This window comes from Amblyomma mixtum, chromosome 5 (genome assembly GCF_055824585.1).
Source record: "Amblyomma mixtum isolate Tamu chromosome 5, ASM5582458v1, whole genome shotgun sequence".
Classification (NCBI taxonomy): Eukaryota; Metazoa; Arthropoda; class Arachnida; order Ixodida; family Ixodidae; genus Amblyomma; species Amblyomma mixtum.
Window position 1 is genome coordinate 4,506,007 of NC_143016.1, and position 16,033 is coordinate 4,522,039.

Sequence of the window (16,033 nt, forward strand, 5' to 3'; positions counted from 1 at the left end):
CTTTTTTCTTTGCGTAATAATAGATTTTAACGCGAATATTCCATTACAACGTGAGGGGCGACTTATAACTTCTATTTTCGGTAAAAAAAAATCGTGTTACATTCAAGCAAATAATGTACTCATTGTAAAAGAGCTGCACACTCGTTTTGCGGGACTGGCAGAATGATTTCTTCCATCACTGCCAGGCCATTTGGAGTTCTAGGCAAGGGATACTACAAAGTGCAACAGGTGAAGAACCCAAGCCCTCCGAGTTCTATGCAACTTGGGAAGACGTGCTGATCAAGGATGCTGGCGGTAGCGGTTGTATCTTCGGGGCTGTTCAGCGACCATGGTTGTATGTGTTTGGGAATCGCTGTGGCATGTAGCAACGAAACTGTTACTGGCTGGTTCCTTTCTTGCCCGGTGTGAAGTGTCCAGGAATAGGCAGCTTAGCCAGCAGACGCAGAAGTAAGTATGCAACAATCTAAACCTGATGAAACTTCTGTGCAACCAACTTTGCCTTTGCCCAACCTGCACTGGCCACCTGAAGGCACCACTCTACCCAGCCTGCACGAGTGATCTCGTGGACTTGTGTGAAGATGTTATCACCCACCGCCACCTTGCTGGAATTTATAGCAAGTGAACAAAACCATTTAAGGAGAGAGATGTAGGTGCCACTGCCTCATTTTTCTGCTAGTCTTGAGACTGTACCACAGAAAAAAGGTTGCACCTCTACACATACAGGGTCTGTTCTGAAAGTAGTAGGACTGGTTTTTTCCTGGGCGAACAGGCAGACGAGAGGCGGTCTGCGCGTGCAGTATCGTTGAAGGGGGATATTGGGAATGCTGGGGAAAATCGGCAGTCGGCTCTTGGCCGTTGAAGAGAGGAGGTCGCTTGTACGGTGAACCCCTTTCGAAACGTCTCGTCACGCAGAATCGTCGAGCGTTTACTGGATCAGCGATACGCGATCAAATTTTGAGTAAATCTTGGTAAAACGGGCAAAGAGACTCACAACATGATTAAGGAGGCCTACGGTGATGCTTCCATGGGTAGATCAGGTGTTTTTGAGTGGCACAAGCTCTTCCGAGAAGGTAAGGAAAGAGTGGAGGAAGACGACCGCTTCAGACGCCCTTCGACCAGCAAGACCAACGAGAATGTGTAGCGAAGGAAACATTTACTTAACAGTGATCGTAGAATGAGCATCAGAATGATTGCTGATGACATGAGCATTCCTCAAACCCAAGTTTTTGGGATCGTGACAGAAAACTTATCCATGAGGAAAGCGTGCGCGAAGTTGGTGCCGGGAGTGTTGTCAGAGGAGGAAAAGGCCAACCGGTAGGATCTTCTTCATCATCTGAATGAGGACCCCGATTTTTTGCCCAGCACATGGCGGAAACGCTGCCTGAGCCACCCTACAGCCTCGACTTGGCCCCGCCAGACTTCTTTCTATTCCTGAGAATAAAATCGACGCTCGAGGGGAAACATCACGGATCGGTAGAGGTGGTTCAACAGGCCGTGACGAGGGAGCTAAACAGCATTCCGGTCCAGGCGTTCCTGGAGGCGTACGAAAACTGTAAAACTCAGTGGCAGCAGTGTGTAGGTGCGGAAGGGTGCTACCTTGAAAAATTGTAATCGTTTGTACTATTCTCTTGAATAAATTTTGTTTAAAAAAATGAGTCCTACTACTTTCAGAACAGACCATGTATATGCTTGGCCTGCTGCTGTGAATAAACATTTTTTGGGTTCCATGTTATAACGCAAGTAATCTGACTTAGCGCTCATACACCATGAACAACAGCTATACAGAATACTGCCTCAAGAAGTACTACACTGCAGTCAGGAACTTGCATGTTCACCTTTGGGCCAGTCAGTGGGCCAAGGAGCATGCAGTTCCAAGGAATGCCCTGTCCCATTCAGGCAGCACTTGGTGGGTGAATTTTTTTCCCTAAGGAGGGTGAGAGCTTTACTTGCTGCATGGAGCTAGAGAGATTACCTACAAATAGCAGCAGTATGCAATATTTAATAAACATTGATTGTAAACATTCTTTAAATACATTATTTCAAAAAGCATTGCACAAAGCTTCCAACAAGCATGCAAAACACAAAACATTGACTGTAAACATTTTTTAAATACATTATTTCAAAAAGCACTGCACAAGGCTTCCAACAAGCATGCAAAACACAAAGACAACTGTATGCGCAAAAATTAGCGCCAAAGTATAAAGCTGACAATAAATCCTGGTGCACACATATCAAAACAGATGACTGTGCAGTACTCCTTAGCAAGTCCAGTCAGACACAGAGATCCTTTCTTAAAAAGGCTGGCCTCGGAGATAAGTAACCTGTTGTTTCCATTTTCCACACTGAGATTAACATGCAACAGAGTGCTTTCGTTCATAAAGCAGCTAGGTGCATGTGCTATTGCACGGCCGCTCAATGGAGGCGCACTTGGTGCGGCCCGCCGCGTCGCGCCTCAATGGGTGGGGGAGCGCGTATTGGGAGAAGTTCTAGTTTCCGCCGTTATTCTCCGCGGGGGCGCCACCTCTCCGTGACAAGTCGCCGCCGGCACGGACGGCCAGACGACGCGGAAGGAGTGCGCTGGCTGTGTTAGCACGTGTTTTCGCTCTAACTGCTCTGCATGACCGCGTGGTTCAGCTAGTTCTGCGTGCTTGTCATCGGTGCCTGTGTCGACAGCGTCCTAAGCGCATGCGACACCAAGCGCATGCGACACCAACAACTGCTGCGTGCCGCTGTGCACCACAAACGCTAAGATCCGAAGATCGGTTACCATGAGTTCCCGCAGAAGCAGCAAGCTATGCAACATGGTGGTTTCAGCCCTTCTTCCCTATTTTGAGCAACGTCCGGAGTTGATTTGCGAGAGAGAAGACCGCAGTCACACCGAGGACATCTGTAAAGCCTTTCTAACCAAACTAATGCGACCACTGCTGACCAATTGGGCAGAAAACATCAATCTTACGCAGGAAAAAAAAATCATACTTGCTCATAAACCGCTTTCGAGGAAAGTTCTTCGCTTGTAAAATAGGCTTGAATTCCTTCGGTGCATCACGTGGCTTCAAAATAAAACGCAAAACATTGGCCGAGCCTGCTGGAGTCTGTTTGAACTGGCTGTCTTGTGTTGTTTGTTTTGCAACTGTTTGTGTCAGTAGTATATTTACGAGGGTAATCCCAAAAGTAAGGTCTCCAAAGGGCTGCGACCGCAGGGAAACTATGCGTGGCTGCTCGCTATATTGCTGTGTTCATTGTTCCCCGTCTTCCAAACAAGCCATGACTCAGCGCGAAAGGGACTATCAGTCTTGGCCCGACAACCATTTGAAATGGAGCTCCCGTTTGTCGCTACCGCCAGGAGCGAAGTTCACGCAAATGGCGTTCAACCAATCGAAAATTATCGCCAGTTGATGGAACTGTACGGAGAGTCTTGCATGGATGTTAAAAACTTCCGCAAGTGGTGTAGGGAGTTCGCAGCTGGTAGCACTGGAATTCACGACGAAGAAGCGGTAGACCGTCAATTTCTGATGAGACAGTCGCCAAGGTCGAAGAAATGATGCGAAAAAATCGGAGGATCACACTCGACAAACTCTGCATATTGGTTCCTGGCGTTTCTAGAAGCACTATTCACAGGAGTTTTACAGCAAAGTTGAAATATCGGAAGGTGTGCCCAAAACGGGTTGCGCGAATGTTCACAGACGACCATCAACAACAATGCGTTGACTCCTCCTGCGAATTCCATCCGCGTTCTGGAGATGAAACGGAGACATTTTTGTATTTGTTACGGGTGATGAAACCTAGACATTCCACTTCACGCCTGAGATTAAACAAAAATCACGTGATTTGCGGCACTCATCTTTGCCCAAGCCGCGAAAATTCAAGCAAGCGCAGTCTGCCGGCAAAGGCATCTGCGTTTTGGGGTCGAAAATGGGTATCGTTGTTAAACTTCATGACTCCTGGCTCCACAGTAAACGCGGACAGTTATTGTGAAACCCTTTAGAAACTCAGACGGGCGATTCCGCAGAAAAGGAACAACGCTCGCCGCCACGTTGCCTGTCAAACCATCGCTTTCCTAGAACAGTTTGTACGGGACGTCATCAGCCACTCACCCTACAGTCCGGACTTGGCACCAAGTGACTACCACTTATTTCCAAAGCTAAAAGAACACGCTGGAAGGCGCTTCACTGATGATGACGAAATGAAAGATGCGGTCAAACGATTCCTCAACGGCATAGCGGCGAGCTGATATGACATGAGCATACAAAAACTGCCCCAGCGTCTGTAAAAATGCATAGACCGCAACGGCGATTATGTGCAAAAGTAGAAGAATGGTGTCCCTTTTAAGTGATTTGTAATTTGCTTAAAATAAACGTATCTTTCGATTTATAAAAGAACTGCAAACCTTAATTTTGGGATGACCCTCGTACTTGGTGGTACCCACTTGGAACTATTTCCAGCGAAAACGGAGCAACAGGCTGAACTATAATACAGAACGTTACGATCACAAACGTAAGTTTACAGAAAGTTCACGTTCAATAAGTGGCCCGAAACATTGTCCCGAGTTCAAGACTGTAATAAGTAATAAGTTATTACAGTGGTTGAAACGCCCGTAACTGAATGGGTGACCGCTCGGCGAAGCGCACTTCTTCCTAGATTCTCGGTGTAAACGCAAGTCCACGTGCGATTTGGAAAAGCGCAGTGATCGTGACATGCCACTATCACGCTATCAATAGCAAACTTGCACGTGGTAGCACCATAATGTGTGAAACGCAGCTCAGAAAGGCTAAAATTATAAAGCGCCTACCGTGCAGACGCCTAAACGAAAGCACTGCCTCGGCCGCTGCGCACAGCTCTCCGCCCGGACTCGTCCCGGAGCGGTGGCGCCGCAGCGGTGGCGCCGCAGTGGTGGCGCCGCAGCGGTGGCGACGAGAACTAGGCGCAATACGGCTCTTTCGGGCGACGCGACGGGCCGCACCCAGTGCGCTCTCCATTGAGCGGCCGTGGCTATTGATACCAAAGCCAGCCTTGCCACAAGGTGTAAAGCAACCACCATGACCAACAGTGAAATCACGCTTGTTAGTTTTACAGCTAGACTACACCTGCCTTGGAGATTATAAAGGTAGAGAGCAAATAGTGCAAATAAGAGAGCAGTGCAATTGCCATGATGGTAAAATTGCTTCCTACAACAGAAGTTGTCTCACATCAAAGGCACCAGTGGTTGCAGACTGGCCAAAGTGGTACATGCATCTCTTTGCTTGCCACTGCTGCCAGCTACAATAATCACTGTGACACAACTGCACTTGTACAGATACTGCAGGATTGCAGAATGGCAGCATACAAAGCCAGAGTATGATATGATGTACTTATTAAATGTATAGCAAATAAAGACTGGTTCTGAAAGGCACAGCGAGTTACTGGGTGGATTAAACACATGTTAGCTGCGCTAACTAGGCTGTGTGAGCACCTAGCAGGTTGCTGCATTAGAGAGCAGCCATGGGTTGCAGTTAAGAAGGCAGTCTGTAGTGAAGTGTCACAAAACTGAGCTCTTGTGCCATTGACACCTGTCAGAAGGCACTGCTGCTTATTGCCTCTGCTGCTGTAAGCAGTACAAGTACTTCTTAATCCTCCGCCCCAATCTCGTGCCCTAGAAAAGCTGGCCTTTGGAAGGCACACGTGTTGGCACTGTGAGAGGAGAACAGTGAGTCAGCAAGAGTCAGTCTCTTTTGGCAGACCATCAGCGGGGTGCAGCCAGCTGTGTGAGCGTTGTTCGTCCTGCGGGGCGCCCTCGCGAGGTGAGCAGAATGGGCTCGCGACGGTGATGCGCCACTAGCTGCGCGAGGGAGTTGAAGGTGCGCTCAAGAGGTTTCTCACTGCCCAGTGCCAGGCGGCCATCAGCGCGCTGGCGTATGCGCAGGTGAAAGGGGCGCCCACCAAACCGCAGGCTCAGGGCAAAGGGCGCCTCTCCACGGCTGGGGCGCACCACAAAGCTGCCATCGCGTGCACCCGACAGTAGACGCTCTGCCTCTGCGCGCTCCACATTAACCAGCCACGATGGGTCTCCACCCCAATGGTCGTCCTGCAGAAGCACCACACACACATAAGCACACGACTGATGGCATTTGGCAGTTTGGGGGGCTGCCTTAAAAGATTGAATAATAAGCCTTAACCTACACCGCTAATAGCACAACGGGCTTAAACCAGTACCAAATATAAAAGAACACATTCAGTGGAGGTCAATTGTAGTTTTGCACACCTGTAGGTGAAAATATAAGTGAAAAGGGAAGAGACTAGACACATGGCAATAAAACCAAACTGCACTTCCCGGCAAACTCCCCTCCTCTGCACTGGGAAAAGATTGGGCGAGTGGAATGCATGAAAGGGAAATAAGGTTGTCAGTTAGGGTTGTGAATTTTGATGGGAGAGGGACAGCGTGGAAATTTGAATTTGATCCTCACTGAGATGAGCTCCTTTGCAGGCTCTGCAAAGAGCGAGCACTTGCTCTGTGCACAACCTCCAAGCATGCTTCCATACCAACCACGGGACATTTGCCGAGATAACCGGCTCTCCTAGCCAGGGTATCCAATAGAGGTGAGAACTGGGGTCCCCTTACCCAAGCCAGGTCCCCACTCCCTGACATTCCTGCCCAAATGGCATTTGGCATCTACTCTGAAGTACTAATTCCCAATTCCAACAATCTTTTTTGGTAATCTTGTGGACACCTCAATCACACTGTGAGTAGGCGGTGGCATTCACCTACAAATTGAGGCAGTTATGTGCCTTTCTTTTTCTCAAAACCAGGACAAAGTTTACATTCCCTTGATTTTGAGGAAATTAAAGGTGCATAACTGGCTCCCTGAGGCAGTGGACACCTCAATCACACTTTGATGTACATGGCTGTGGTGTTCGCCTGCAAAAAAACAAGCTTAGCAATGCTAAACCTAGGGCTAATTTTTTTAATCTCCTTTGCTTCCTCTTTCATCCCTTCCTTTTCAGCAGAGTTTGTGTCCACAAAGAGTGAAATAGTGTGTCTTTCCTTTATTCAGAATGAATTTTCTATTTCTTACTCCTTCCCCACAATCCTCTTTTTCTGTGTATATTTTGTTTCTCTTGCCATCTCTAATCCTGTCCCAACCATTGCAAATAAAACAGACTCAAACTAGAACCCACGGCAAGTGCATCCCTTCTTGAGTGGCAGCCCTGCTGCCAAAAAGAGCTGTTCTGTTGGCAATAAGAGTGGCTCAGTCGTTCCATGCAGCTGCCCTAACCAGATATATAGGTTGGTTGCGAAGTACCAGTTTGTCACTGTTAGAAATGTTACCATCCTCTGCACAAGGAAGAATGCAGTCTCATGCAGGGAACAGTTTTACCCAAAGCCCAGCCTGATGCTAGCTCCAGTCGCACACACACCTTGGACTTGAAAAGACTGCACTCCTGTTTACACAAAAGTATGGTGACAAGCTTGTAGAAGAATGCTTCTGGTCCAGTATAAAGCCATATGCATGGATTGATGTGTTAATGTGGCTGGGAGCTAGTACTGTTTTCACTGCAGGCATGCCTCATCCATGAACACGGAGGAAGGAAAACATGGGACAGGCCCCCAGCTCTCTGAGCTAACTGCATAGCAGAAAGCGCGCCGGAAATCTTGTACTTTTTTTTGCAAAGAAGCACTGGGATTCTTTGGCAAAACAGCAATGTAGTTATGGCAACAGCGCCTGCAGCAAGCTTGGCCACTCGGCCAACCAAGGTGGAAGGGGTCTTTTGCAGTAGCTGCCGCACTAAACTGCTCAGCACATGCTCGGGCGTTGCTGTTGAAGCAGATATGCTCACCACTCTCGCCTTTCTTGCTGGTGGCCAAACGGCATGGCAGGGCCCTCATTTCTAGGTGAAAAATGCAACACAGGGGCCTCTAATAAATTTTCTTTTCTCCCCGTCTATGCAAGGCTCACCTTTCCTATGGTCAGTACAGTACTATCAGCATCAAATGAAATGCGGACAAGAAATGCAAACTGTAAAACGAAGATATATTACGCTAGGAAGGCAGAATACTAGAGCAGTTGATTTTCGGATTAAAAGTGCAAAGAACACTCTTTGGAAGTGTTGATAGGCCAAGCCTGTATTTCCTCCCCAGCCACTAACATTTTTTATTGTTTGTGCTCGTGTTTCAGTCGTTTTGTTTGCGTTTCAGTTTTGGTATTAGCTCTTGACTGTTTTCGTTACCATTTCTAATTCTGGCTTAACTTTTATGGCTCTGAAAAGTGCTGCTGGGGATGATGTTTACATGTCTGCCGCTGTCAATGTGGTCTTCACGGAAACTACTGGCACCACACAGTGGCTGCACAAAGCTTACTGATAAGCGAAAGTCACCCCAGCGGAGCATTCTATCGGTTGCTTGCTTGAGGCAAAAAGGCATGGCAGCCTAACCACCACGCAGGTACCACGTTGTCGCTGACACATTCCTTTGAAAGACAAGCATATGTTTTGCAGCCCTTGCTTGGTCATGTGCACGGCAGTCAAAGTGGTACATTTGACAACAGCAACAGTGTTGTCATGGAGCGGAGTGCCAGCTACAAGCTGCAGTACCATCATATGAAAATTAAGAGCTGAAACTTCATGCACATACATAAGTTTCGGTTACCAAAACAAGACACAAATTTTTTTTTCTTCAAACATATAATGCGTGGGTGAGCCAAAGCAGTCTGGAGCCAAGCATGCATTCCAACCAAATACCAGTATTAGCAGTCTGTAATTGTGACGAAAACAACTTGAAATATTAAATTTGCCACAGGTTTTGCCAGTGTCACACTCAACAGTGTTTCAAAGAAAGAATCATTTTTGTTAGATGTTCTTCCAAAGTAAAGCCAGCCCTTCATGGCATTTTATGGAAAGTCAAAGCCATGCGATTTTGATGTTTCAAGACCCCATGCTAGCTGGTAAAATTTCAAGGCACGCCAGAAAACCTTGCAACACGACTGCTCACCGGGTTGGATGGCACTGGAGGCAGCGGACGACTCAAGGCAGCTGCTGAGGTGGAAAAACAAAAAAATGATGCGAAGTAAAAATATGCCTACGGTCCTTGTGGACCCTGTAAAGCAACTTCCCAGCATATACCATGGTCCTTTTCTAAGAGTGCATGGCATACAAGTTGTTACAGCTCATCTGGCTAGATCATTATGATTTGGTGTTCCAAGGTGCTAAGTGAATCAACGAGAGCAGGTTCAGGACACAACTAGGTTGTTGTCATTTTTGCGTTAAGTATTCATTGACCATGTCTTGTTCCTGTAATATTTAAATTTTAGCAATGATAATTAACTTTTAATTTCTCCAAAGCTGCAGCGTACAATGATTTTTTATTTGCTTACTGTAGAATAAAAATGGTATTAGTAAAATTGCCCCCATCCCATACCTTGGCCACTCTGTACGTGCGAAATTGCATATTCTGTCAATCCTTGCTGATCTACTCCACTTGTGAATATGCCCTTCTTTTCGTATGCACTGTTCACGCTTCCTGAACACTGAATGCCCTAGCTTTACTTTCAGGTGCATTCTCTTCTGTGTTCTGGCTTCAGCTAAAACAAATCACATTTTTCATCAAGCATATGCTACTTTTTAGCTTTTGAAGTTGCCTCCCATCGTAATTTTCGATCCCATCACGACTCTTCACCCAACTTTGCACTTAGGAAGGATAAATAAGTTACTGCTCACTATTTGGGACAGGACAGGGGTAACTGGGGGTAATACGAGAGACAGGTGCAGTAGACTAAACATGGCCAATGATGAGTTCGAAACATACGCTGCAGCAATGGACACCAATTGCGCATGGTTGGTATACAATTAGATGATGACCACAGCTCTGTAAGTCAGCATTTGCGGCAACCATTCATATTTTGCTACCCGGATGAATGTAGATCACGAAAGTGTGATTTTCCATGGATGCCCTCTAGCAAGACTGGTAGAGCCAGATCACCTGATCAGCTTCCAGTGTGCCAACTTACCCGGCTTGGTCTCAAGTTTTGCATCGTGCTGTGAAGGCCAGCCAACAGGCTCATAATCTCCAGCCTGCAGTGGCACCTCATAGCCTGAATCATCCTCAAAGTCAGTGTCCCAACTCCAGCTGTCATCATCCGCCCTGCATGAAACACAAGAGTGCTACAGATATTGCAGCGCTCATCTTTTTAGCACAGTGTTGCTGTAGGATTTTCCACTATGAAAAAGAATGGTCACAAAAGTTTTTCAATGTTTATTTATTTATTTATTTGTGATACCCTCAGGGTACAGAGTACATTTCAGAGGGGAAGGGCAGTTGATAACAAGAAAAATAAAAAAAGCACAATTCATACAAACTATAGAACAACTGAGGCAGGATAAAAAGAAGTGAGCAAAATTAACACGGAACAGATTAATAAAATAGTTTAAGAACAATACTAGTACGTGGAGAACACAACACTACAATAAAATACAAAAGCGATCTTCTTTTCTTCTAAATTGAGTTGAATCAGTGATGCTAGTTAATGATGCGGGTAGGGAATTCCATTCTTTAGAGGTTAGCGGAAAATATGATTGCGCACATGTCACTGTGTTACAATGAGGCACTGTGATCTTGTGTTGATGATCACGACGGTGAGAAATCAACGGTGCCGGTTGAATCCATCGACAGCGAAGTTGAAAATTGGAGTAGAAAATCTTATGGAATAGGCAGATGTGGAAGTGCTTACGGCGGGTAGCTAGGGGCAGGAGGTTTAAAGACCTTTTCATTTGGGTGACGCTAGATGTACGATGGTAATTGCCTAAAATGTTACTCAAGAGAGAGCATTAGAATTCAAACTATACTCAGTTTCATACACAGCAAGAAATGCTGTGTAGGCTGTGGAAGTAGTGCGTCCGTGAAGCCATATCACTCTGCCATGTGTCATTCGTAATCCTCAAAGCTTCGGTGAGTGTTTGGACAAACACAAATAGCAGTTTAAAACGAAGTGGTAGAGTTGAAAACCACAGTTGAAGCTGTGAGGAGCTCAGTGTTTGTGTCCACTGGCTGTAACTTGCCCTGATTGTACTACTTCAGAGACGCCGCTGGAGTAAGAGCGATTCGTCCTACAAGCCGCATATCATACCGGCACATTTAATTTTTGCTTCTCGAAATCTGAATGAGGATGAAAATAAGGCAAGAGGTAATACAAAGTGCAGATTTTTGCTGCAGACACGGTACTTGAGATCTGCTGCAATGAAATATGCCTGTGTTCACTTTGGTTGTATGGCGAACTACTTTTTGGGCACGGACTTCGCCTACATGAACAAGCGTACTAGCTTTGGCAGTGTTGAATGCAATGTATGAAACGGAATATAAGTCCTCATCAATTTTCAGGAGCTAAATCACTGAAGGAAAACTAAGGAGAACAATAAATCAGCTAGACAGAGATTGGTGTCCCAAGACTGCAATGTGTCATTTTTGCCAAGAACATAGCTTGGACAAGACAGAAAATTACTTAAAAGCGAATGACTGTAGCAATGCCCCTCAAGCTTCAGGGGAAAAATGTAGCGCAAAAAAAAGCCAAGGACTAAAAAAGACAGACACATTGTGTGTCTGTCTTTCTCAGTCTTTGTCATTTTTTTTTTTCGCCAAGTCTTTTTCCTTGAATCATGAACCAACAAGCCCAAGCATCAGCCCCTCAAGAATTCCCATAACTGTGCCTGGTCACTTGAATTTGTCGCTAGTCATGATTGCCGCATCGCTTTCATATTAAAACTTTCTGCAATGTGAAGTACCACCAAAATAAGAAGGCAGCATGACAAGTGCTACTGAGATATAAAAATGCGAAGCGTTACTTGATGCACTTAACACCTCAAATCTGCCTAGAACCTAATTTCTTCTATACAGTTACCCTGATTATAGAGCACCATCGATGAAACAAAACTCCATGGTTATCCTAAACCAACGAGTCTTCTTTGAGAGCTCACATTTGCATCTGCATGTCTCTGTCCAAAGACTCCACTAGGGCCGCACCAACCCTACTATTCTGTCCCTCCTTGCTTCCTTGTTTGCATCATGAGAGGAAGACAAACGCTGTCATTGCTGGAATTTCATGATGTACCCACCAGGCACAAAATCGCACATTCTGCATTTATTCTGCACAACTTTTCACACACTTCTGAAGAACAACTCCAGTGCCAACTTCGTCTGGGCATTCCTATGGCAGCCGTGAGCCCCTTAATAACAGCTTAAACGTGCCATTTCCATTTCCAGCTATGTGAATTAATTGAACATGGGACATTTTCGTTTCATTTTTCAGCTTGTCTGCCATGTATCAAACCAAGTTATTACATAGTCTTGTCATTGCTATGTGAACATGAATCTGGAAATCTATATTCTAATGCACAAATGGTCCTGTTCTTTCTTTTTTCTTTTCTACTAGCATCTCTCCTTGCACCTCCCCATTTGTTTCGCTCATACTCACTGGCGAAATGGGGCAGCTGATGCCACTTTAAGGTGCCAACATCGGCCAGTTTTCACATAGAGCAAAAAAGAAAAACGTCCACCCCTGAACCCAATTTACATGCCAAAGTATTGTCCACGCCTTTATACCAATAATAAGTCCAAACATGTGATGTTTCTTTCTGTATGAAGCACTGTTAGGAGCAAAGGTGGAATATACTGCATGCTGCCACAACGCACAGATTGACGTAAGCAAACTGACCTGCCTATATATATGAAGTCACTACCTCAACTGTCTCTACAGCTGCTGGAAATCGGCACTGCAATGAAGTCGAGCAGTATACACCACTTTTAAACGCTTCCAGCTGTACAACTTGAGAGTGCTCCATCCAGTGTATTGCATCATCATGCCATATTAACATTAGGAGTTAGGAGGGCCAGTCTTTTGCCTCCAGTACTACGATCTATAACACACATTTAGGCATTTATGCTGACGCCTGCATCTGCTTTTGTCACCCTACTCTTAGTACACCACCAGGCTTCCCCGAAGCACCCTAACTTGGCAATAGAAATTCGCCCATGTTGGTGCCAGGCATGTAATCCCTCCTAGTTAAAATTAAATAAGTCAACTAGTTGGTTATATGTTCTCATATATCATGTCAAGAACGTTTTTATCCTATGAATTTCATACGATAAGCTTTTTAAAAACATGTGCTAGCCGCAATTTAACTGTCTTGTCACTAGAGCAACTTTTACTTGTTGTCCCATGTAGCCTTAGTGGGTTTTCAAGCGCCAAGAAGCCAAGGTAATATTTTACTTACCCACTGACTGCTTTGCAATCCATATCGAAGACACCACGCCCAAGGTATGCCCTGTGTGCAGAAAGGTGCCTGTCAGCTAGTTGGTTAACATGACCTAATCCACCAGCACAGCTTAACACATAAAAGACAAGATTGGTTCTATTCTAAATACTGCTTGTGGTTTCCCCTTTGCAATCTTAAATAGAAATTCCAACGTAGTCAAAGCTTCGTGCCGGGATTTTAAAGGGAGCCACAGCAGCCACAAAGAAAACTTTCATTCATGCACATGAGTGGCCATGAGAAAGCACCGCTAGACCCTGCAAGCAACCTTCACTGTCGTGAAGCTGTTCTCAGAGCCATTTTGGTGATCCAGGCAGAACCAGTACTCTACGAATCCCTAATAAGATTAGCGCAGACAACTCCAACCACACACCCATATATAATAAAGCTGTTTCTGAACTTGTGTGCTGGCCAGATGCATTGCTTAAACGTGCTTTTATTCTAGTTAATTTTTGCTGCAAATAATGACTAGTCAATTTCACACGCTAATTTATACCTCCAAAGTCACATGCTGCAAAACTTTTCTAAATTGCGCAAAATGTTAAGAAAGGTAGGTTATTCGGGAAGAAATTTTGCTGATCACATATTCCACCTGCCAGAAAACTTTTCTACAGTCGACGCACGCAACTAGAAATTAAAACCAGTCTCAGACTACGCTTGCATGTGAACAGCAGCCGCCATAGTGCATTGTTTGATTAAGAAGCAGGCAGCGCATATAACATAACAGTTTTGCTGCTATGCGGTCCAATGTTCCCGCTGTCAGTGCATTACGTCAACAATTACAATCAAATACGGGGCGCGTCGTTCTCGCATGTCCTTTTCTTGGCAGCATTCAACTGAATCAGACCGCAGTTGTTTCATTCGTGTTGCTATTGCATACTTTCAGCGCTCGTCAAGCGTTCCAGTGCATTAAGCATATATAAAAAAAGGCTGCGAGTCTTGACACTCGACTACGAAACGCGACAAAATAAATGAAAACAAAAAAAAAATGTTATCTATCTCCATCGCTATGCTCCCAAGCAAGCTACACATGATTACTGCCCTTTATCACGACAAGGAACCAATGAGCTTCTTTCAAAGCATACACGCGTCGAGGGCGCCAGAGTATACATCTAACACCTGTTGCACGCATTCCTACCGTTCGCCGCAGCTGTCAACCGAAGTCCAAGGGCTCCGCTGTCAACTGCCAGGATACGTCACAGGCGCTGCAAAGGATGTGACATTGACCATGACGACCATTATTTGGGTGCGGCGACCTAGTATATAGCGGAAAAAGTCTGGGCCGCCCGACTGCTGCTGTTTGCCCCGGTCACCCCGGTTTGCCCCGCAAATGCGGAACAGGCGGCATAGGCGGAACCACCACGAAATCCCGCCACAGCAGGTCGTTCTTAAACTAGAGCAGCGCGAGCAGCGCCCCCTAGTTTCTGCTGTGCCTGCTGCTGCTGTGGTCGAGCGATTCACCGCCGGGCGGCGGGCTCTCCCTTTTTATTTTTATTCCATCTACTTAATAACGTGGCGCCGTCATGCGGCCGAAAGGAGGACGCACGTCGGTGGACAGCATGTGGACAGCCGTGCCGTGCACGGCCGCTGGTGCGTCCACCATGCGCCCACCGGCCGTGGCCGTGGATAACAGCGGATATGTAGCCACCATACCGCGGAGAAATTGGAGACAGTTATAACATTTCGCAATCACTTATTTCTTCTTCCACCCTCATCCGCCCCATATAAATAATAACAATTATTCCAGTCCGACCATCGTGGACCACGGGGGTGCGTTTCGTGCGCGTGCGTATGGCCTGCGCGCGCCTGATCTGCCCGATCTGAGGGACCGGACGACCGGTCCGAGAATGGGAGCATGGGCTAGCATGGGCGGTGCCATTAGATCTGCGAAAAGAGCACGATGCAGCAGCGCCGCTGTATGTACAATGCACGCTCGTAGTCTTGGGTAGCGCTCTCTCCGAGAGCGCAGTTTCGATTTCGCCTGTGTGCGTCCGCAAAATTATCAGAGCTGCAGCGGCGACTTGAAAGACATTTTCAAAAATTTAAAAGCTGATATGGATATTGCTTACGGTCGACTACAAGCCTGCTAATAGATTAGAAGCCTAACTGTATCAGCTAAAGTTAACAGCTAAAAAGTGACAATGCTATGCCGAAAAGAGTGCTCTAGTTAACTCAGAAAGCGCATTTTTAAAATTACTAACAGTCCATTACGCCTGTTCCCATCGCCAATCCGTATCCTGTCGATGTTTTTCAACGTTCCGTCGACGCCGCTCTGACCCCTACCCAACTGGCCCAACTTGTCGCCGTCCTGCATCGTTTTGCAGCTTCGTTTGACTACCAGCAAACTTCATTAGGCCGCGCAACCACGTGTCAGCGTTTCTTTGCGCCAACGTCCGTACCACGTGTCAGCCGCTGAGCGCCGCATCATTGACCCATGGTCCCAAACACTCTCTACCTCACTTTGAGCGAGCCTCCTCTCCTTCCATTCCCTCCTCGAAATTTTTCTCTCCCGCTCCTCGTCGAGTAGGCTCGGCAAGGCAAAATCACCCCTTCCTTCTCCGATGTAAGCCGGAGGCGTGGTGTCTGTGGAGTGCGTCACAGGGCGACGTCATGGCCACGCCTTCAATAGAATTCTTTTCTTGGTTTTTGCATTTTCTCCGCACACTGAACGATCGAGAGGCGCGATCGGCTCGACCACCTAGACTTGTTAGCGAGCGCATCCTTTCATACATCTGTTTGTCATTCCCAGTTAACGAGCCAC

General features: G+C 46.4%; 1 protein-coding gene across 2 annotated transcripts; it reads right to left on the minus strand.

Annotated features, from left to right (window-relative positions):
* Positions 1 to 1,979: 1,979 nt before the first annotated feature.
* Positions 1,980 to 14,692, minus strand: LOC149341194 (phosphatidylinositol 3-kinase regulatory subunit beta). Of its 2 annotated transcripts, none has more exons than XM_089543122.1 (5): positions 14,411 to 14,692; positions 13,234 to 13,284; positions 9,978 to 10,111; positions 8,963 to 9,003; positions 1,980 to 6,061 (listed from the first exon to the last, which is right to left on the minus strand). In XM_089543122.1, the coding sequence occupies exons 2-5, from the start codon at positions 13,254 to 13,256 to the stop codon at positions 5,720 to 5,722; spliced, it is 540 nt and encodes a 179-aa protein (XP_089399248.1). In that variant the 5' UTR covers positions 13,257 to 13,284; positions 14,411 to 14,692; the 3' UTR covers positions 1,980 to 5,719. The 2 variants fall into 2 exon arrangements, with proteins under 2 accessions (XP_089399248.1, XP_089399247.1); XM_089543121.1 differs by having other exon boundaries at positions 8,963 to 9,006.
* Between the last annotated feature and the right edge of the window lie 1,341 nt (positions 14,693 to 16,033).

Excerpts from the sequence above, each read along its gene's own strand:
- LOC149341194 (XM_089543121.1), bottom strand. The coding sequence starts at position 13,256 with ATGGATTGCAAAGCAGTCAGTGG. Across the intron at positions 10,112-13,233 it reads GATTGCAAAGCAGTCAGTGG|GGCGGATGATGACAGCTGGA; the intron begins GTAAGTAAAATA and ends TGTTTCATGCAG. Across the intron at positions 9,007-9,977 it reads AAAACTTGAGACCAAGCCGG|CAGCTGCCTTGAGTCGTCCG; the intron begins GTAAGTTGGCAC and ends TTTCCACCTCAG.